This window comes from Pteropus alecto, unplaced genomic scaffold (genome assembly GCF_000325575.1).
Source record: "Pteropus alecto unplaced genomic scaffold, ASM32557v1 scaffold190, whole genome shotgun sequence".
NCBI classification, from domain to species: Eukaryota; Metazoa; Chordata; class Mammalia; order Chiroptera; family Pteropodidae; genus Pteropus; species Pteropus alecto.
Window position 1 is genome coordinate 4,423,830 of NW_006430462.1, and position 22,790 is coordinate 4,446,619.

General features: G+C 47.4%; 2 protein-coding genes across 5 annotated transcripts in view; one reads left to right on the top strand and one right to left on the bottom strand.

Moving 5' to 3' along the window:
• PES1 (pescadillo ribosomal biogenesis factor 1) overlaps positions 1–12,008 on the bottom strand; it is a 19,587-nt gene extending 7,579 nt beyond the window's left edge. The window contains exons 1-11 of the mRNA XM_006904915.3: positions 11,866–12,008; positions 9,174–9,253; positions 8,308–8,461; positions 6,632–6,741; positions 4,158–4,329; positions 3,979–4,068; positions 1,398–1,514; positions 1,207–1,281; positions 899–985; positions 612–742; positions 91–216 (exon numbers count right to left, since the gene is read on the bottom strand). Of these exons, the coding sequence (XP_006904977.1) occupies positions 91–216; positions 612–742; positions 899–985; positions 1,207–1,281; positions 1,398–1,514; positions 3,979–4,068; positions 4,158–4,329; positions 6,632–6,741; positions 8,308–8,461; positions 9,174–9,253; positions 11,866–11,889 (1,166 nt within the window). The 5' untranslated portion in view covers positions 11,890–12,008. The remainder of the gene's footprint in view (positions 1–90; positions 217–611; positions 743–898; positions 986–1,206; positions 1,282–1,397; positions 1,515–3,978; positions 4,069–4,157; positions 4,330–6,631; positions 6,742–8,307; positions 8,462–9,173; positions 9,254–11,865) is intronic.
• An 8,448-nt stretch (positions 12,009–20,456) lies between these two features.
• The window catches only part of TCN2 (transcobalamin 2), a 12,992-nt gene continuing 10,658 nt past the window's right edge, over positions 20,457–22,790 (top strand). Inside the window, exons 1-2 of one of the 4 annotated variants that reach the window (XM_015590928.2) lie at positions 20,457–20,584; positions 20,861–21,071. In XM_015590928.2, coding sequence (XP_015446414.1) covers positions 21,008–21,071 — 64 coding nt within the window. In that variant the 5' untranslated portion in view covers positions 20,457–20,584; positions 20,861–21,007. Of the gene's footprint in view, positions 20,585–20,823; positions 21,072–22,790 lie in introns of all 4 variants that reach the window. The other 3 variants (XM_015590921.2, XM_006904918.3, XM_025047623.1) reach the window with 3 other exon arrangements.

Below are 22,790 nucleotides of genomic sequence, written 5' to 3' on the forward strand. Positions count from 1 at the left end.
ATGAGGTCCCGTATCCACAGGGGCCTTGAGACAGACGTCTGTACCCAGACCCCAAACAGGTAGAGAGAGATGAGGGCTATGGGAGCCTACCTGCCGATGACAGGGGTCTGCTGCCCAGGCCGGTCAACAATCTGGTGAGTGATGCAGGAGTCTGTAACGTCGTAGGTGGCCCCGATGCACAGAGACTTGTCCCACGATACGTCTCCCCCAAAACTCCTACAGGCACAGGGGGAGCCCACAAGAACATTCAGGTATGAGGTGCCTGCCCTGGGACCTACTGGCCCACAAGCTCATCCTCCTGGGAAATGGCTGTCCCCTCCCCACCCCAAGATCCCCTATCTGACTGATGTCTCCAATGCTGACCCGGTGGAGACCTTCTGCCCAAAGCTGGTGAGAAAGTGATGACAGCGACCCTGTGATGAGCACTTCCCGCGTGCTCGGGGCATGCTGAGCACTTTCTTCGCACTATTTTGTTGAATCTTCACAAGAGCCCTAATAAGTGGATAATGACACCATCCCAGTGTTACTGGTGGGCATCCAAGACTGCTCCAGGCAGGGCAAGACCCAGCCCATAGTGTGACTGAGCCAGTGCTGTGTGTGGGCTTCCCTACCTGATAATGAAAGCCAGGGCCTCACGTGGCACTTCGCGGTTCAGGAAGAACTTCAGGCCTTCAAAGAGCTTCTTGTGCTTCTCCTGTGCCTCCAGTTCCTTCCTGCGGCCCTCCTCCTGTGCTGCCATGTCCTGCCGACAAAGGGGCCAGAACTCACACCATCAGGCCCATTCACACCCCCACCGGAGGTCAGGGGTTGCAAATGACACCCCCAGCTTCCTTCTAGACCTTCTAGTCCCAATGCTCCCTGCCTGCCCGCTCCTTCTGAAAAACCATGCAGTCCTTACCCCATCGGCAGGAAACTCGTCCACCTCGACCTCTTCCTCTGCAGGCACCACCACTCGGGCCAGACTGGCACTGAGGGCCGCCAGTTTCTACAGAAAAGCAGGGCTTCGAGGCTGTTGTTTGCAGGGGGATGGCGGGGGGCATCTGGGGGTGTAGCCAGGGTCGGGGAGGGGTAGCAGTGATAGTTCTGGGACATTAGTGGGTCTGAGTTCTAAGGAAAGTCCCAAAACCACATATGTAGCCACGACCACTCCCACCCCTGGGCCAGGGATGGTAGATGCAGAGCTGATGCTCTAGAAGCCCGTCTCACCTCCATAGAGCTCTCAGAGTCTAACGCGTAGCTGTCTTCATGGGCTATCGCCTCTGCATGGGCCTGACCCTCGAGCTGGGAGACAGGGGAAGGTCAGAGGAAGAGGATGCCCATAGTACCCACTGCCATGTAGGGGAAGAAGGGCTGTAGCCCCTTCACAGTGAGGAGGTGGCGCTGGGCTGGGGCCCTACCTTGGGCGGGTAGTGCAGGTTGAGTAACTGGTAGAGGCGAAAGTTGACGAAGCCCAGCAGAGTGGTATAGAATTCAGTGAAGGTGGCCATGACCCTGTAGTCCACATCTGTTGGGTGCTGGGGAGCACAGGAGGCACATCAGCAGGGTAGGGGCAAAGATGGCACTGACAACCTACACAAGGCAAGGAGCTCCTCAAAGGCAGCCCTGCCTTCGGAGCTCTGCCCTAGGGGAAGGGGCTGTGTAGTATGTCCCCACCCAGGAGCATTCTGGGCACCAGAGAGGCTCTAGACAGGAGTCGCAAGGGTTAGGGATGTCCTGGAGGCCAGTGCCAGATTCTCAAGCTATAAAAGGGGAGCAAGGAGAGAGTGCACGAACACCTTTACCATGCTGTTTCCAGAATGCCAGGCGCCCTCCCTCTCCTGCTCCAGTTCTCCCCTCACCTTGCAAGTCCCAGCTCAGACTTCTGTCTTTGCAGAGGCCATCTTCCCCAACCAGTATGCTCAGACCTCATGCCTTCCCCATCCTGAAACCCTCATTTACTGTCTTCTCCAGGGCCAGCCTGAGAGCATCTAGGGGGCAGCAATCCCAGAGCCCAGTCCTACTGCTAGCCCAGCTGAGAGAGGTGGCTTTGGAGTAGTCTGTCTGCCCAGTAAGGGCAATGAGTGGACGACGCTCAGTGTCCTCGAGCCCTGGCAGGAGCCTTGGGATGGACACTCAGAATTCAGCAACCCGACCTAGGGCTCAAACCTGAGATAGGCTGGGGCAGCTGCCTGACTCAAATCCAGGGTGATCTGGAGAAATGGAGAGCAGAAAGGTTGCCTGCTTCGAGCAAAGGTACAGGGCCATCCTTGTGAGCTGCCAACCCAGCAAGCAGGGGACATGGGAGGGCTCATCTTTGACTTTGAGGAGTTAATGAGACCCAGACCAAAGCACCTCGACTCTTGAGAAGCACTGCCCTTCCAACCAAGGAGGCTAAGGCCAGTCCCACGGACCCCCAGGACCTGGACGGGAGGTTATGCCAAGCAATGCCTAAATTGGTAGTAATCACAATGACCCTTTTGTGCTGAGTATGCTTGTGACTAAGCTGTTTCTCCATCCTGTCATCAGGCAGTGACCTGGGCTGTAAGGGCACAGGGCCACAAGGTACCCTACCTTTCCCCGCACCTACACTTCCATCCTTCTGAGACCATCTGCCAGGACCCTTAATGGGCCTAGTGAGCATCTGAGTACCAACTCCATTTCCCACAGTACAGTGCTGAGAGGGCCCCCCGCCACCGGCTTGGGTCCCACTTTGGGGAGCTCAGCACTGGCTGCTTAGGGGGAGAGGGCACATCAGGGTCTCAGCTATGACCCAGGACCAGTCCCCCATCCTGCTGAGAGGAAGTAGAGGTAGTAAGCTGGCCAAGAAGGAAGAATGAGTAGCCGTTCCCTTCCCCCCAGCCAGCTGTGTGGAGGCTGGCCTCCACAGGGCCCTATTCACCACCCAGGAGGACACACAAAGACCAGTCTGAGCAGCACGGGGGTGGGACATTAGAGAAAAGGAAGGAGCGGGAGGGCCACAGAGGAAGAAGGGAAGGAAGACCGAAGAAGGCAGGAAGGAGGAGGAGAGGAGGGAACAGAACAGGGAAGAGGGAAGAGCCACGGGCTCTGGCACACGCACCTGTCCCATGGAGTAGGAACGTGGACTACGCCCACCTCTCACTGACTATAGCCTACCACCATCACCGCTGTTTGGCAGTCATAGTGGTTCCAGTCCTCGAACCCCCACTAGCCCAGGGTAAAGGAGAAGAGCCCAGACCACCGGCTCACTCTGGAGCACCTAATACCTGGTCAGCAAACCCACTGTCCAGCCAGGCTGGCACATCTGCTCTCCACTGAAGGCACCAGCTCCCACTCAATGCACGAGTAGGAAGCTGGACAGAGTGCAGGCCCACAGAATGACAAGGTGGTGAACCTGGCTGAGACTAGAGGCTAATGATGCCCCATAAAGAGACAAAACCAGAATTTCTCTCCAAAAATTCCCAGCCTGAAAAGACAAATAAGTAGTGCCACCCTCCCCAATCTCCCCCAGTGCTCTCAGCAATATGGGGGTAATGGGGGTGGAGGAAGCTGAGGAGTTAAGCAAAGTGGCTTGGCCAAGGTGTGGTAGCTGCTGGCAACAGAGCAGGAAGAGGCCCCCAGTGGGTCTGAGGGTGGGGCTGGGCTTAGCCACTGTCTGGACCTCCGTAGCCACTCACTATTCAATCAGTGACCCCAAAGGGCCAAGCACTAGGCACTTTGAAATTTTTTATTCAGTCCTCACAACAATACTTAGAAAGTGGAAGCGCATCCCAAATTGAGATATAGAGAGGTGAAGGAACATGTTCGAGATTACCCAGCTAGGGGCTGCTGGAGCCAGGCTGGCTGGAGCTCTTATTCCAACGTTGTGCAGCATGCTCCCCACCTGACCCCACATCCCCACCAACACTTAGGAACCCAGCACATGCTGCACTCCACAGGACAGCAAACCCCCCTCGCTCATGCCCTTATCTCTGTCTAGGAGCTAGAGGGAGCAATGGCCTGCCCCATGGGCACACTCACATCATGGGAGAAGGTGTAGGGCGTGATCCACACGATGGGCTGCCCCAGCACTTCAGCCTGGTAGTAAATGCCTTTGATGGACAAGAAGACCTGGATTGTGGAAGAGACAGCATGGTGAAAACCAAGGGGACAGTGGGAAAGAGAGCAGGTGGAGCCCTGCCACGTGGCCCTCGGCTCACCTTGCGCAGGGCCCGGGCGGCGATGATGTAGTGCAGGAACTCCACGGTGAGCCGGCGGCACAGCTGAATGGTCTGCACATGGCACTTGCCGGTCCGGGGGAATGTGGAGAAGAGGAAGCACATGGACAGGGCGTCGTCCAGGTCTCGCAGAGCATCTATGAACGTGGGGTACCTGCATGGCCAGAAGGGCAGCACCCACAGGCTCAGTCATGGGTCACTCTGGAGGCCCCATTCTCTAAGCCAGGCCTTGCCACTGTCACCTCCTGACCAAAAAGTCGGGCAGGGAAGTGCCCAGGGGCCTGGCAGTACCAGCTTCCTCACAGGCTTGGGAGGAACCACATAACCAGAACACGCCCACTTAGCTCTAAAGATCTGAGAAATCCTGGCAGGGGCCTCTAAGATACCCACTGCAAACCAAGGACTTGGCCACGACCCACTTCTATAAGTTGTGGCTAAAGAAAAGAGACTGAGTCAGCAGCTCCCTAACTCTTTCTCAAGGTAGAAACTTCAGATCAAAGGAAATCTATCTGGAGGTCCAAGATAGAAAGCAGAAAATGTGACACTGCTCTAGTGGACCAGGGCAGGGGGTGGGGGCATGCCTGTGCTCAGCAGCACTTATGTCCTGACCTGGCCACAGGTCACCAGAGTGGGTTGCTTGTCTCTCATTACTAAGACCTTGGTCTAGTTTACAGAACCAATTAGAACCAGACAGTAAAAATGCTGGAATTGAGTCCTAGGCCAGGAAAAGCCAGAGCAAGAAAGTACTTCCAGGAATCCTGTGGTAAATAGGAAGCCGATGAGAATAAACCTTCCTTGGCAGGATCCTCTACCACATGGCTGTCCCGCTGAGGGACAAAGGCATGGGTCATGGAGAGGATACAGGATTACAAGTATTGTAAATTCTAGTTCCAACTGTGACCCAGGATGGCTCACTCTGTCTAACGCAACCCCAGTGATTTCGTTTGGAAAATGATACCACTGGACCAGACCACTAGTTTAAACCTGGGCTCCCTGGAAGCACCTGGGGACAAGTGGACGGACAGGGCTTCAAGTCTTCCTCCCTTGGCCAGAGCAGCTGTCAGAGCCTCTGGTATCCAAACTGTCTTTCAGAAAACTTCCTTTTGCAGAAAGCATTCTGCTGCTTCAAAAAGGGACTCTGAAAGCTATGAGACCAGAGATGGCCAAGGTCCTTCCAGCCCTAGATGGCATCACTCACTGAAGACGAGTCAGGAGGGGTCTGCCAGGTCTTCAAACCCAGACCAAGATGGAAGAAAGGCAACAGGGATCTCAAGTAAGACAATAGGAGAGGGATCCTGTTTCCTGGTACAGAGGCCAGAACCAGACTGGCCCCCTCTGAAGCCTCCAAGTCTCTCTACTCTCCACCTCCCAGACAAACCCACCAACCTGGGCCCTTTGTAGAAACAGCACCATTTCTGAGTCACCTGCTTTACTTTCTTAACCAATGGCTAAGGAGATTGGGGGGCGTGGGGGTGCAGGTGGCACTGAATAGGACCACCATAACCACACTGCTATCTGGTGTGTGCATGAATCCAGATACTTTGCTTTTTTCTTGTGCATTTTCTTCATTTGTTCCACACAACAGCTGTGTGTCACAGGTAGAACAAGAGCTATCGTCATCTCTCTGTTAGAGAGGAGGACATGCTTGGAGCAGGAACTATTCTTGTGCCCACTCAGCTTGTGGGCTGCAGGACTGGGGTGAGAACATTGGCCTATCGGGCTCCTAGGCCAGGGCTCTTCCTGCACTAGCACATAGCTGGCCTGACTCAATGAAGCTAAGTCCATCCAGCCTGGAGCTAAGTGTTCCCAGGTCATCGGCCCTTAAGAGAGGATGGACATTCACTTAGCCCAGGGTTTCTGAACCTTACCACTACTAACATTTTGGGACAGGTTATTATGTGTTGTGGGGTCTGCCCTATGCATTGTAGGGTGTTTAGGAGCATCCCTGGCTTCTTCCCTTTAAAAACCAATAGACCTCCCCCCCAACACTCATTCAAGTCATGAGAACCAGAAGTGTCTCCAGAGCCCCTGGTTAAGAACCACTAACTCAATCAATAAATGAGAGGAACTGCTGAGAAGGCTGGGCGAGGAACAGTTAAGATCAGGTGTCCAATCATGTCCTCCAGGTCTAACCATGCACCTGGTGTGCGCGCCCCAGAACTCTGTCTCTTACCTTTGCACTCACTGTGCCTCTGCTTGGACTGTGCTTCCCCTGGCTGGCTCAAATGTCTCCCCTCAGAGAGACCTCCTCTGAAAAGCCTGTAACTAACATATGTCTCCCAGTTCCCTGCACCAAGTTAGCATCCCTCATGGTACTCACTGGACTTGCCATCATTGTAGCAATTTGTCAGTTTGGATTTTGGTCTGCTTCCTCCAAAAGGATGCCAGCAGTTTGGACAGGGTCTTAATCTTGTTCTTCACTGTATACCCAGTGCTAAGACTGGGCCCCAACTTACCGCTCCTTGACGATGTGGTCAAGTTTGTAGTTGGGCTTGTTGTCCTTCAGTCGCTCCACGGTGTTCCATTCATTCTTCCCATAGGCCTTTCGGAGCTTCCGGACAAACACCTGGAAGGGAGGAGACCAGTGATGCTGGGGCCAAGGGTTCCTGGAGACCCCTCTTCCATGGAGAAGGCATACGTGGGGCAGGAAGACCCCCAAGGCCTCCTGAAGCTGACCACAGCTGTCTCATTATGCCGCCTGCCCCCTCAGCCCAGGATGTGCAAAAAGACCAACTCTAAATAATGTCAAAACTGACTCGCTCTAACAAGCAGAGTCTGTATAATGACATTTCAGTCAACAACAGACTGCATATACAACAGTGGTCCCATAGATTATCAAGGAGCTGAAAAAACCATATCACCTAGTGATGTCATAGCCATCATAATGTCATATCACAATGCATTACTCACGAGTTTGTAATGATTCTGGTGTAAACCAACCTACTGCATTGCCAGTTGTACAAAAGTATACCACATTGTGTACAGTATATAATACTTGATGATGATAATAAACGGCAGTGTGACTGGTTTATATATTTCCTATACGATACGTTTTATTCTTACTTTATAATGTATTTTACTTGTTAAAAGTTTGTTTTAAAACACTATGCCATGTTACACCAGCAGCAGCCTCATACATGTCGTATTTACCATGTCTCTTGACGGCATTGTTTTATTTTGTGCTCGATTTAGTCGCATGTTGTTTTGTACAGTAACATGCTGTATAGGTTTGGAATCTAGGAGCATTAGGCTATCCCATACAGCCCAAGTATGTAGTACGCTACACCATCTAGGTTTGTGTAAGCACCCTCTATGACATTCACACAATGAAGAAATCACCTAATGACACATTTCTCAGAATGTATCCCCACTGTTAAGCGGCATATAACTGTAGTGGTAAAACCCAGCAGAAAAATAGGGCCAGCCATCACCTCAGTGGACTTGGGCAAGGGGGCCAGCAGCTGCTGCTGGCCAGTCTCCTGTAGCCACCAGGTGGTGTCCCACCCTTTTCACGAAGGGCCTCAGCTTGGCTCTGCCTCAGTGATAGTCTACTTTCAATTATCTGTTTGGTATAAACAGGTTTCTACTTTCCCTGTGGCATTAAAGCAGTTAATTGTTATTTGTGGAATGAAAAATTTGGTCTCCTGGGGAGAATTCTGGGAGGAATTTGAAATAGGTATGGTTTCTTTGGGCAGAGAACACACTTGAGAGTCTCTGAAACAGCAGGATCTTTGACTCAGAGGCGATAAATTTACTTTTTCAAAAGAACCAGGGGAGACTACCTAGGAAGACCAGTTGCTGTAGGCATAAAAAAAAAATTAAAAAAATAAGGGATTGTAAGCTAACAAGGTCCTTGTAATCTGTGAGGTCAACTAAGGGTTGCCTCACCTTAAAAAAAAAAAAAAAAAAACAGGGGAAAAGTACAACAGGTAAAGCATTAATCATTTGGCAGATTCTGTGCAAAGGATTTCCACAAGTGATCTCAGTCAAACCTTGAGACACTGTGACGTAGAATTACCTCACCCTTTATACACGCTTGCTCAGAGACTAAACAATCTACCCGAGGTCACAGTTAGTGGGTCACAGAGCTGTGATGGGCCCACCAAGAAATACCCTACAGCCCGGCCCTTACCTTGTATTCTCGGAATTTGTTGACGATGGGTTCATGGAGAAGGAACTTGATGTCTTTGATAAGGTAAAAAGTTCGGGCCGCGGTGGAGCCCTTGTTAACCTTCTTCTTGTGTTTGGGTTCATGGGGATAAATGCCCTTCAGAATACACAGCCGCCTAGAAGACAAAGTCCATTCCTTCTGTCAGTAAACGTGCTGAGCGCTGGTCAAGCTGGGCTTGGAAAACAGCAGTAAACAGGGAACACAAGGACCTGCACTAGAACTCACATTCTAGTGCAGGAGACCGACAATCATAAGTTCCCCCAAATCACATAATGCAGACGGTCACAAGCACCAGAGAGGAAACAATCAGGAGGCTGACAGGGCCAGATGGCAAGCACCCCTCTCAGTCTTGCTGAGAAGTTGACGCTTCAGCCATATAAAAGGTGGAGGGAAGAGTATCCTGAGAAGGACAAAGGCTGTAAGGGCGGAAGTGTGGGCACACATAAAGGACTGTAAGTGGGCTAGGTGGCAGGGCCCACAGACGTGCAGGAGTCTGATCTGACTCCACAAGCTGATAACCCTTAACTGCAGGGTAAAGGGTCTCTTCTGCCAGAAGAGGGGGAAGGGCAACAAAGACCCAGAAAGAGAGCAGCAGTGTGTTACGGCAGCAGGGCCATTCTGATAACTCACAGCAGCTGACCCAGGTCTCCTCCAGCTTCCCCAAAGACCACACCTGACAAAGCACAGCTCACACTAAAGCAAGACCAAGTGAGAAAGAGGAGGAGTATCAAAATTCCAGACAGAGGCAGTGCAGGAAGGCAAGGAGGTGAGTATTCCCTGTGTGATTCGCTCTCCAAGCACCCTATTCCACTCCTCTCCAACCTCACCTGAAGTCAGGCAGGCTCAGCTGCAGCTTCTTCCGGGCTTTGTTTCGGGTGATGTAGTTGGTGGCAGAACCTCGTTCATACTTGGGGAGGAAAAAAGCAATTAGGAACGATTACAGTGACTGACATCAACCTCTGGATATGCCTTGTGCCAGAGGAAATTATCACTATGGATAAATGGCCGAGAAGTTTCTGGGATAGGAAACGCTTTAGGGAAGGAGCCCACCACCTAAATGAACTCTCCTGCACTGTCCTTAGCCGTAGTCAATATAAAGGACACATACATCTGCATGGTGCTGGGGACCATGAGGTTGCTATGGACTAGGTGCTGTGCCAAGCACTTACTAGTAGCTCTAAGTATTGGCCATTATGATTAGCAATTTCCACACATTATTTCATTTAATTTCCATAACACTGAGAGGTGGGTACCATTAAAACTCCCATTTCACATAGGAGGAGATATTTCAGTGAAATAACCTGCCCAGGTCACATAGCTTTTTAAGAGCTGAGGCTGGGATTCAAACCTAGGTGAGTCCAGAGCCTGGATGCCTAATTCACTAAGCCAATGTTCTCAACTTTTTTTCTTTATAACCACCCCATCACCAGCAGAAACCTTTTTAGAGCTTTCCCCGCCTTAATCTCCCCCCCCCCCAGAGCCCCATGAATTGTTAATACCAGAGATATACTATAGACCCATTTATGTAATGTGGTTCTTCAGAGGCCATAAACCATTGTAATATCTAAGACTCCGTTCCCCAACCAATTTTTGTCTCCTCGTCAGTGATATCGTCTGGTTAAGAATGCATGCTCTAAGCCATAAAGCCTCTCCCATTCCCCATTCACTCATTCAGCAGACAATAAACAGATCTCTACTATGTTCCAAGAATTAAGTTAGATGCTCTGAGGGCAATCAAGACAAAAATCCTGGTCTCTATCCTGCTTCCAAGGAGCACACTGTCTTGTGCAACCATGGATGTCTATGATGCCAAGATGCTGCCTCGCACTCACCTGTCTCTGATACAGCAGCAGTGCACTGTACCAAGCACCATGCAACACTAAGTATGTCCTTTCTAAACAAGATCTTCCCCTAGATTAAGAAAGCAAAGGCTTTGATGGCCAGGTGCAGCTTTAAATAGATGAACCTGTAGCCTCCTGAGGGGTATGTTTATGAATAACCCCACAGTCATGGAACATTCATTCTTTCCTTCAGAAATTTATTGTCTACTGGGGATCAGGTCCATGCCAAGTCTTGGGGACACAAAGATGAGTTTCAGACTATTTCAGAAAGTTGAGTCTTCATTAAAAGTGTTTTCCATTGCCTTATGCCATACATATCTCTGTCACCATGCTTATCCTTTTAAACATTAAGGGGTTAAGTTCTCAACTGGAGTGATTTTATTCCCTGGGGGTGTGTGTGTTGGGGGTGGGGGATAGGCATTTTGGATTGTTGGGTGCTACTGGCATCTAGCAGGTTACGAAGTCAGGGATGCTACTAAACATCCTACAATTCACAGGACAGCCCTTTGGGCAACAAAGCTTTATCTGGCTCAAAAGGGCTGTGAAACACAGCTTTAAAAACTGTCATGATTTGTTTACATATCCTCATCTGTGACACATCTTCTATCTTTGTAGTTCCAGTCACTAGTACTTACTGGGTGTTCAACAGTGTGTTAAGTTAAACACAAATTGGCAAAAGAAACTTTCAGGCCGAACGAAACACTTGAAGCAACCACATCTTCTTCACCCTCATCTCTTCCCCAATCTTCTCATGACACCAAAATGATTCTCCATATAGCAACAAGAACGCCTTGAAAAATCGATCATGGTACTCCCCCCTTTGGCTGAGTTCTACTGCACAGAGAATAAAATTCAAGCTCCTCGCTGTGGCTGACAGGTCCTACAAGATCCGGTCCTTGGTCGACCCCAGTCTCGGCAGATGCGATTCTTACCTTAGTTTATTATACCCCAGCAATCATGATGTCCATCCAATTCCTTGCACACAGAAAGCCTTTCCTACCTAAGGCCTTAGCACTTAGCTTTCCCTGCCAGGTTTGTTTAGTAAGCACTTCCGTGCCCCAGAACTCATTCCAGGTCTTCTGATCTTTCAGATTTCAGCTTCAATGTTATGGCTCAGAGAGACCTTTCAAGTCAATACTAACTGAAATAAGTATCCTTCTATATTCTCCACCCTTATCTCTCGTATGCTTCCTTCATAGAACATTTAACAATCTGTAAGTTTTTTTGGGTTATTTTAGAGTTCATCTCTCCCGCTAGAAAATGAGCTTGGAGAAAGCAGAGACCATATATGACTGTTTAGGTCACCATTCCCAGTGTCCAGGGAAGGGCCTAGTTCCAGAGAAAAGGAGATTAGTTTTAGACATGATGAATTCGACGTAATGGTGAACCTGACGTAATGTTTATCGCTATCCTTCGGCTAGGCCTGCTTTTAGGGGTGAAGCTATGCTTGGTAGCCAACTCTCTTACAGTCCTACTCCAGGTTTCTTTACCGGATTTCAGCGGACGAATACAGCCTTCCTCGCCCATCCTCGGACCCTTCTCACGGCTGTTTCCTGTCATATTGGTCGCAACGGGGGTCAAGGCCAGGGAAAGGCGCAGTCCCCAAGCTCCGTCTCGCTCCTGTTTCCTACCTCCCAGGGCCCCCTCCCCACCCCGTCCCGGCATATCCCCCATTCACCTTCTTCTTCTCCAGGCCTCCCATGGCACCACGCTGAAGTGGACTACAAGCGCCGCGCGGATTGACAGCGCTACTTCCTCTCACACGTGCCCTGCCTAGGTCCCCTAGGACCCCACGCCTCCCGTCTGCACGGGCTTCCCAACAAGATGCCTGAGCGAATTTTGGAAAAGATAGGGCTTTCCTCCTCAAGACTTACAACTGAACCTCTGAAAAAAATCACTGTGATCGCTCTTTTCCATCTATGAGCCTACTACAGACAGTTTTAATGTTTAAACGAAGAAGGATATTCAGGCACTTCTATAATTACCCTGATGACGAACGCAAAGCCTTTGAGCCCCGTTGCATGTTGGGATGGAAGGGGGCGGAAGATTTAAAGGTAGCGCAGAGCCTTCTGGGATACAGAGAAGCGCCCACTCAGGCCCGAGAGCGAGTGTTCCGATATCTTGGTAACGGTTGCTAGGCCGTGTCGGAAATTGGTTCCCTGGGCTGAAAAGCGGCCGCCAGGGGCGCTAAGTGAGGCTACCCTCCATTCTCTCCGAGCCATCGGATTTTTTTGCTTCATTCGCTGTTATGGGAATAAAATAAAGCAAAAGGAAACTATTTTCCTACAGAGACCTGAGAGGCGACTTATATTTTTCTGAACTTTAAAAGCTGGGCTGAAAAATGATGAAAGGCCAAGCAGAGTTATTGAACTCGTAGTATATTTTAAATGTACATTTAACACGTTTGAGCTTTGAATACGCACTCGTGAATTTTGTATTGTTCCTCAAAGGATAATTACGAGATTTATACAAATATTCGCACCAAGGTGGTGTGGTTTGGGGATTAGATACAATTTTAAAGTTGATATTTTCTTCCTTCAGGCCTCCAACCTATATTTGAAAATTGCCTCAAAATTTTAAATTTGAGGCCCTTGTAAATATGACCTGGCCCAAGGTTATGGTCATAGCACTCACCAATTAGTGGTAGATAGAGTTGTTAAGCACTGGCTAATGCTTATTTTGAATTTTATTATGTACTTTAAATTAAAGCTAAAATAAAATAAAACCCCAGAATGTCCACAAATAATGAAAAATGAAATTAATGTAGGAAGAAGGCAAGAAAACTAAAACGTTAAATCAAGCTATATTTGGAGATTGCATGTGCTGATGATCAACCTTACAGCCAGACCATGAGGAAACCTGCAGAACAAAGGAAGATTTCTGCTGGGATTGCTAACGAACCATTTCCTCAGATCATGGAAGGAAAACAGGAAAACAGCATCTTTAAGTCATGCCCTACACAAAATCAAATCAATTTTTCCCTATGGCTAAAATGAGGAACCTATGGAGCAAAGGCTGAGAATGCTAGCAGGCCTTTCATGCTACATATTCTTACTTTCCATGCAATGTACCTTTATCCTTTTACTCTGTATGCCATGTCATCAAAGGAAAATGAGTAAACAAAATCTTTAAACTGTAATGCAGAGGAGCTAAAGAATGATATAAACTTCCTAACACTGAGTCATTCTCAGTGCCTTTACTCTGTCTCTCTCACTGTCCTTATCTCCGCCATCTCTGTCCCTCTGAGTCTCTCTCAGGCTCTCTTACTCTCTGCCTCTAGTAGGAGACCATGCTCTGTCTATGGAGCATTACTCTTTCTCTAATAAACTTTCCTTTTGGTTCTAACTCTGGCATGCATTTGAATTTTTTCTTGCACTCAGCCAAGGACCCTTTCTCTCTTGGTGCAGGGCTTGAGCTCCCCTTCGACTTCGGAAATTTGCCTTGTCCTGCATCAAAATGAAATGAAAACCAGGTAAAGGAATTTGAGCTGGAAAGACTTTGAAGGAACTCGCCAGAGAGGTGTGAAGAAAAACGCGATGTTCACAGCAGAAGACAGAGGAGTGTTTCAAAAAGGATCTGAGGACAAAAGGAGTGGGGCTGACAAAGAGAAAGGAGAAAGAGACAACCCAGACCAGAGGCAAATGTTTAGGGGATTCAGAGTATGATAGCTTAAGTCCATTGTGACTGGAGCATGGGGGTGTGTTTGGCCAGAGGAAAAAAATCGATCTGAGAGGGCAGAAGTGGCTGGTTCGTAAAAGGATCTCCAGAGTAATAGGTCAGGTGGTCTAATAAGAGTGATGATTAACATCTATAACAACAAAACAAAAGTAAGAAGGGGAGAGCAGAAGGCTGAGGGCAGTCGCCCTTATAAAAAGTCCCAATTCTTTGCTCAGTTCTAAGACCCAAAGCAGTTTTCATATGTAGTGATACAGAACAGGGCAAATTCCCTGAGTGAGGGAGACTTAAGCCCTGAACTGAGAGAGAAGAGGGTTCTTGGAGGAGTGTTAGAAAGCAGACACATGCTGAAGTTAGAGTCAAAGGAAAGTTTATTAGAGAAAGGGTAACACTCCATAGACAGAGTGTGGTCTCCTCTCAGAGGCAGAGAGTAAGAGAGCCTACGAGAGACGCAGAGGGACAGAGACAACAGAGACGAGGACAATGAAAGAGACAGAGCAAAGGGACTGAGAGGGACCCTGAGTCTGGGAATTCAGTGTTTTTATCATTCTTATTTCCTGTGCTTTACAGTTTAAAGACTTTGTCTACCCATTTTTCTTTGATATAGACCAACAATGAGGAAAGATAAGAGTAGTAAAAAGGTAAGAATATGTAGCGTGAAAGGCCTGCTGCAGTTCCCAGTCTTTAATCCATAGATTCCCCATGGTTTTAGCCATAGGGAATAATTGATTTTATTTTGTGTAGACGCCACATAAAGACTCTGTTTTTCCTGTTTTATTTTCAGGGTGTGGGAAATGGTTTGTTAGCAATGGCAGCAGAAGTCTTCCTTTGTTCTGCAGTTTCCTTGTGGTCTGGCTGCAGGGCTGATAGGCCTATTACAGTCTCTGAATCCAGCTTGATTTAACATTTTAGTTCTCTTGCCTCCTCCCTACATTAGTAGAACCTATTGACTAAAGAGGTGGCTAGGTCCCTAGGAAACAAGATGCTTCAATACCATGACAGGTATAAACTGTGATGATTTCCCCCAGTTCTTCCCCAAAGGGACTGTGGCCACTTACTCAGGTGACTAGACACAGCAGAAAGGGAAATACCCAGACATTTGGAGAAGTGTTGGACAAAGGGTCTGAGACAACACTGATACAGACCTGATGGCCATTGTAGCCTCGCTGTTAGAATAGGGGCTTACGGGGGGCAGGTAAGAAATGGAATCCTGACTCTACTCTAGCTCACAGTCGGCCCACAGGATCTGAAGACCCACCCAGTGGCCACTTCCAAAGCCCTGAGCGTGTAACCGGCGTTGATATTACTAGGTGGGAGTAATCTCATATTGGGCCCCTGATCTGTGGGGTAAAAGATCTCATAGTGGGAAATACCAAGTAGAAACCTCTGAAATTGTCCTCTGCCCCATCCAAGATGGTAAATCAAAAACAATATCAAGTAATCAAAATACAGGCTACAGACTAGAAAAAAGTACTTTCAAATAACATATCTGATAAAGGCCGTTTATCCAGAACTCTTAAAACACAATAAGAAAATAAGGAAATGATTTGAAGACATATTTCAGATGGCAAATAAGCACCTTAAAATATGCTCAACATTATTAGTCATTTAAATGAAACTCTCAAATAAAACCAGAATGAGCTATCACTACACACCCATTAGAATTGATGAAATTCAAAAGACTGACCATATCAAGTGTTGGTGAGGATACGGATCAACTGGAACCCTCATACACTACTGATAAATGTAAAATTGTATCACCACCTTGGAAATAATTGGGCAGTTTCTTTAAAGTTAAATATGTATAAATGTATATATATATATAAATATATAAATATATGCATATCCAGTCACTCTATTCTGAAGTGTGTACCAAAGTAAATATTAGCAGGTGTTCGCACAGAGATTTGTACATGAATATTCTTGACAGCTTTATCTGTAGTAGCCAAAAAGTAGAAAAAAACCCAAATGTCCATTAATAGGTGAGTGGAGAAACAAACTATGGTATATCCATACAACAGAATATTACTCAGCAATGAGAGAAACAAACTATTGATAGAGAAGGCAACACAGATATATCTCAAAACAATTATGCTGAATGAAAGACACCAGAAAAAAAAGTTACATACTGAATTATTCCATTTATATAAAGTTCTGGAACGTTTAATCTACAGTGGTAAGAAGTAGATCAATGATTGCCTAGGGATGGGGCAGGTGTGGGGCGAGAGAGAGGCATTACAAAGGGGCAGGTAGAAGTGTTTCATGGTGATGGATATGTTCATTATCTTGATTATGGTAACGGTTTCACAGTTGTATACACTCGTCAAAATGTATTAAATTGTACCCTTTAAATATGTACAGTTTATTGTATGTTAATTTTACCTCAGTGAAGCCACAATATAAAGTTTTCAAAAATCAGCGTTGCATATGGGAGCGGTAGAGAGGGAAGGATAGCAGAGATAAGTGCCACCATTAAAGTCCTAAACAGTGCAGAAGTGGTGGTCTCTATCACATCTTTGTTTAATTCATCAGTCTGGCCTTTGCAGGAACTGGACTGATTCTGGAGAATGACTGTAGCCTACTGTAGGCTCAGCCGAGTAGTAGCCCTGATTGCAGTTGCTGTGGGAATGGGATCATTGCTAGGGCAGATTAATAAGATTTGAGATATGTGGTATGCTGCCACTGATTTAGCAATAGTGCACTCTTTTCCATTTCACTAGAAAAGAGGATATGAAACAACTCTTATTGTCATGGAACTGACAAAAATATTCATTTAGAGTTTTATATCAGGGCTAGGTTAATTCTCCTGTCTTCTGTCATAATATAGTCTGGAAAGATCTGGATCACCTGAACAGCCCATAGAATATCATGCTCATCTGTTAGACTGATATGCTAATCAGGCAGGAAGAGTGAGGAAAGGGCTCTGGCTGCAGAGCAAATGGCCCACCACTTGGACCATCAGATTCAGCTGATCCTATGGTTTGGGAGTCCGTGGGTAAACAGATGCTGTATGGAGCTTGTGGCAAGCCCGAGAGGGAGAACCACAATGCAGACTTCTGGAATTCTGGGGCAAGTTCATGCCATCCACTGCAGAGAATTATATACCTTTTGAGAGATAGTTCCTGGCTTAGCCCTGGGCTCTGGTAGAGACACTATCAGTTCAAAAGTCAAAAAATGTCTTAGTATTATTCTGAAAGCAATTTTGAACTCACAGACCCCCAGGGATCTACAGGCCACATTTTGAGAACCACTCTCTAGGTTATGAAATTATGGTTTTCTTTCTTTTTTCCTTCCTCTTACTCCTCTTCCTCTTTTTCCCCTTTCTTCTTCCTTAACAAATCTGTATTTTCTCATTTTTTGTGCAATCAGCTTGTGTTACTTATGTAATTGTTTAAATTTAAGGTTAATTATGAACATCTTTTTTTATTAAATGGGCTCTAAAATAAGAATTTTGTATGTTTACATGTTTAATTAATAAAATAGATATTCCATCTATAACCACTCAGTTGTGTATTTGTCATATCTATTCTTGTCATGCCACCTTCATGCATAGAATTTTATTTTTCTCTTTTAGATTCTTTCTTTGGCTATGTCCTAGCCCAGTCAGCCTAAGACCCTCAAGAACGAACCTTTAGTCTGACAAAGTCAGCTTTGTTGACCCATTGCAATGTGGGAGACTGCCTAGCAGGGAGAACTGTGGGGGTCTGGCCACATAGAGGGAGAAGTTATTGAGGTTTTGAGAGGAAAGGGGGAGGTTGGATGAAATGTAAACCAAGCAATATTTTCACAGGTTTAGTGCAAGGCAGGGATCACAAGGAGATCTGATGTCAGGTCGGACATCAAAGTGGACCCAGAGTCCTGTTCTTTTGGTTTTGGAAACTACAAAGTCAAGTGTGGAATGTTGTTAAGTCCAGAAACTTTTTACCTGAAGCTGCTTCTCTGGGTCACAGTGACTTAGCTCCTCCAGGCATGTTTTATTCTTAGTAGTATGATTTCAAACAGCAAATTTCTGATAATCTGTGATTTTAGAGAAAAAAAAGGAAATCTTAGTAAAAAAGTAATAAACTTTCAAAGAACATGGTTATTGGGACACTTTACAATTGTAACTTGACTTTGGGAGAAATAATGATTCTTATTTATGTTGCTACTAGCTTTATTCACGCCTGTTCTGATGTATGGGCAGGCAGACTTTACTTGCTCGTTCCAAGCTAATTTTTACTTTCTCAGCTATAGAGCCCGAATAGAAATCCTGAACCAAATGATTTAGTCATCTTCCTTTTTTTACTTCCCCAGACCGCATTACCTAAACAGCCCAGCTCCACCCTCAAACAGTCACTCTATTTCTAATGGCAATGGGAAATGCACCTCGTACTCACTGGTCACTGAGGGATCCTTGAGTCCCCAGAAATCAGAGGTGACCCTCCCAAAGGAAGCTACTTCTTACCAGAGGCCATGCAATTGGGAGCTTCTCCATTATGGCCACATCCTGCAGGATGGCCTCCTGAAGGTGGCAGGAACCAGTATCATCATCACCCACCACAGGCAGAGGGTTGGTGCGGGGTCGGGGGTCGTGGGGCGGGCAGGGTAGTTCTGTCCCGGACTAAGGAAGCTAAATTACACACAAACTGCTGAGGCTCCTCTAGAGTTCTGAACTGGGGAATCTACAAATGTTGGACCTCCAGCTAGCCTCCTTCCTTCTCCAGAACCTCCTCCAGATGGGCCACACCCCGTCTTCCTGCCCCCAACAGTCTAATTTTAAATTTATAAAGTACTTCTATAGACAGATGCATATGTCTATACAGTTTACCCACAGGGATACGTCCTGAGAAATGCCTTGTTAGGCGATTTCATCTGTGTGCAAACATTGCAGAGTGCATTTACACAAACCTGGATGTGCTAGCCTACTACACACCTTAGCTGTATGTATAGCCTATTGCTCCCAGGCTATAAACCTACACAGCATGTTGCTGTATTAAAAATAGGCAATTATAACATAATGGTAAGTATTTGTGTATCTAAACATAGAAAAGGTACAGTAAATATACAGTATAAAAGATAAAATATGGTACACCTGTATAGGGTACTTATTACAAATGGAGCTTGCAGGACTGGAAGTTGCTCTGGGTGGGTGATGAGTGAGTGCTGAGTGAATGTGAAGGCCTAGGACATTCCTGTTCACTGCCGTAGACTATAAATACTGTATGCTTAGGCTACATTAAATTTCTAAAAAAATTTTTTTCTTCAGTAATAAATTAACCACTCTTATGGTAACTTTCTTACTTTATAAACTTTAAATTATTTTAACTTTTTTTATAACACCTGGCTTAAAACACAAACACATTGAACAGCTGTACAAAAAAATTTTTTTCTTTATATCCTTATTATGTAAGCTTCTTTTCTATTAAAAAAAATTTTTTTTACATTTAAAAATTTTTTGTTGAAAACTAAGACACAAACACATACTCTGGCCTCGGTCCACACAGGGTCAGGATCATCACTGTCTTCCACCTCCACATCTTGTCCCACTGGAAGGTCTTTAAGAGCAGTAACACCTGTGGGGCTGTCGTCTTTTATGATACCAATGCCTTCTTCTGGAATACCACCTGAAGGACCTGCCTGAGGCTCTTATCGAGGAGATTTAACTCTTCAGAAATATGTCCATGGTGGTTTGCTTGGTTTGTTTCTTTTTTCATCATAGATTTGCTTGTAAGCAGATAATGCACCATGAATATTCCTCTTTATTAATGAAAACCTTTTGGTGTTGGGGGTCCATATTTTCAAACCTTTGAAAGAGCTTCTTGGGGTCTGAATAGCTTTTGCTAAACCCTTTACTGTGAATTTTTGGGGGCGTTCTTTTCTTTCGAAGTTTTCTTTTCTCTGGCTTCTTCTTCGGCTATGTGTTCCTGTTCCAATTCCAACAACTCCTCATTAGTGAATTTCTCAGGAATCACCTCTGACATTTTGATGGCTACAATATCACTAGGTGATAGGAATTTTTCAGTTCCACTGTAATCTTATGGGACCACCATCATATATGCGGTCCATCATGGACTGAAATGTTGTTATGTGGTATATGACTGTATTTATCTATATCAAGAACCTGACTCGTAGCAGATTATCTTGCAAGAATGAACCTTGACAATTTGCCATAAAACGATTGCAATAAAAAGTTTATTTGGAAATTTTTAGAGGTGTTTTAAGCTCTTAACAGCTTCTCAAGTTGAGCAGGAAAAGAGCTTAGTTAGAATGATTTTTGTCCGACTCTTTCATCTCACACAGGAGAAACTATTTCAAATTCAGAGAAGTTAAGTGACTTGGCCAAGGTCACACAGCCCCGCCAGAGTTAACTCTTGTACATTGATTCTCCTGTGGTGCCGAGCAGAAGAGGATCTTTTGTTCTCTCTCCTCCTTGCAGAGATTTTTTTAGGTTACTCTCCTAGTCCTAACAAATAACCCTGTTACGCATGGCTTTGTGTCTCAAATAATCAAATCTAGTTCCTTAACTTGTTTTGTCTCCAGGAAGCTCCCAGCTTTCCGGTTGGTTAAGAAAACTAGCCTGTCTGGTCCAGGTCCAGCCAGCCACACCCCTCTGGGCGGGGAGAGGCGGGGATAACAGCTCACTCCAGCGGTCTCGCTCACGTGACCACTGCAGTTCCTTGTTATGCTCCCTGTCCCAGGCCAGGGTAGGCACTTCCAGGGGCTCCTTCTGTGCGGGGCTGCAGGTAGGTACCCCAGCACTGCCCATGTACCACTGGAGCTGCTGGGGGGAAACCAGACAGGCGGAGTCAGACAGACGTGGGCAGATCCAATGGCGTGCTCTTTAGGCATGGGGACAGAACGTGGCTGGCCTCAAGATTCCTCACACCATCCCTACGTGCCCTCCCTCTCCCCTTGCTCCCTGCTTGCAGGAAGGAAGGCCACTCTGCCCTTCCTCTGTTCTTTGGCCTTCCTTTCTCCTCAGCTACAGACTGTTTCCCCTCTCTCTGCTGATTTAGCAGAGTGCTGCCAGGTGTGGAGAGATTAATCAGTGACAGAAAGCTGCCTCTTTGGGAGCAGTGACCAGCTGTGGTCAGGAGAGCCTCTTCCCGGCCAGCCCTAGGAGTCTGTCCAGCTTCCTGCCTGCTGCTCACCCTCCTGCTGCGGCCATGGGGCACCTTGGGGCCCTCCTCTTCCTGCTGGGGGCCCTGGGGGCTCTCGCTGATATCTGCAGTAAGTAACCAGACTGACCCTGTGCCTTTTTCTTCCTGGGTCCTTAGGAGGGAGGTCTTGTCCAAGCTCCTCATTATACAGCGGGGGAAACTGAGGTTCCAATGTGGCGGGGAGGTACGAATTATCTGCCCCTTTCAGCTCCTCCAGCAGTTCTGGCTTAGCTGGACCTCAGCGTTTAGCACATTGTATTGAGATTAATTATATGACTGACTCCCCACCAGACATGATTGCCTCCATTAATTCAATCATCTGTTCATTTATTCATTAAACGCACATCGATTGAACCTTCTCTGTGACAGGCACAGTATTAGGCTTTGGGGAAGTAACAAAGAGCAAGACAGATCCAATCCTTGCCCCCCTAGAGCTCCCATTCTAGTGAAGGGGACAGTCAAGAGGCAAATAGGTGCTGTGTTTAGGGGCCGTGGTGAGTGCCTAAGGAAGCCAACCAGGCGCAAAGGCCACCGATTCAGGGAGAGAGGTTGGGGAAGGGTTTAAAAGGACCAGAGGGCGTCATGAGAACTGAAACAGGAGGGAAGAAAAGGAGCTTGGAAGGAAAGGAGGGAAGGCTTCCCAGCGGAGGGAAGTGAGTGTAGAGACCCTGGAGGGGAGACAAGTCCCAGAGGAGTAGGGCGGGCATTTGTATGATACTCTTTTCACAGGAGTCTGGCTGCTTGGGCTCTGTGTCCCATGGCCAGGACCCCAGGGGCCTCCTAGGACTTGCCTGAGTCTGATTGCACAGGCTCGGGGCTGCCTGGGCACTGGGGCCAGGCAGGAAGCAGAAGCCATGAAGAGAAGCCTCTGAACTTTGGGGCCACCCACTTCTCTTCTTCCCCCCAATACTCTGCTGACAGCATTATACTCTACAATACACTTTCACCACCAGGGTAGGGTCTCTTCTGATCCTTGGAGAAGCAGGGAGGCAGGTTCAGTCATGTCCAGGTGATAAATGAAACAGTCAAAGGTCAGAGGGGCCAGGTGACTTGTCCAAGGCACTCTAGCTTTCCAGGGCTTTGCCAGACTCAGTTCTCAGAACTCCAGGAAAGGTCTCGCCTGGGCACCAGGAGCCTCTGACCTGTGTTCCGCAAGTGCAACCAGACCCCTCGGCTCTTGGATTTGGGTTGCCGTCGAGACAGGCTCCAGGAAAAACCTAGGACCTGGTCCTCAACTTCACTGTGAACATGTCGACAGTTGGCCCTTAGGCCCAACCCTATAAGAATCCCCTTCCCGTGGGGCCCCGAGAGCCCTGGGCTGGGTTTGGGGTGCAGTTTGCTGCCGCTGAGCCACTTAAGTCACTCCCAGCCTCATTCTTTCACCTGCAAAATGGGTAAGAATGCTCTCAGCTTCCCTCCTTCGTGTGGTGTCAGGAGCCCACATACCTTCTTTACCAGCTTAAAGCTCTGTGAAATTGGCAGGGATGTTGCACTAATGTTTGTGCAAAGTGGGCTCCTGTGCTTTACACAAATGTCAGTGCCAATCAGGCCTCAGCTGGCAGAGCTGGGTGGCACCCGTGAGCAGGCGGCCCTAGTGGGGAGGAAGGTCTCCCAGGACCACTTTTATTACCCTGTGTGAATCTGCCCGGTTTCTTCCTTCTAAAGAGGCTGTTTACAGCTCCAGCTCCTCTTTTTGTCACTTTGACCCCAGGGCTGACTCACCTGCTTGAGGTCAGAGCCCAGGGCGGGGGCAGGGCCTCCCTCACCAGTTTGAAGGAAAAGGAGAGGG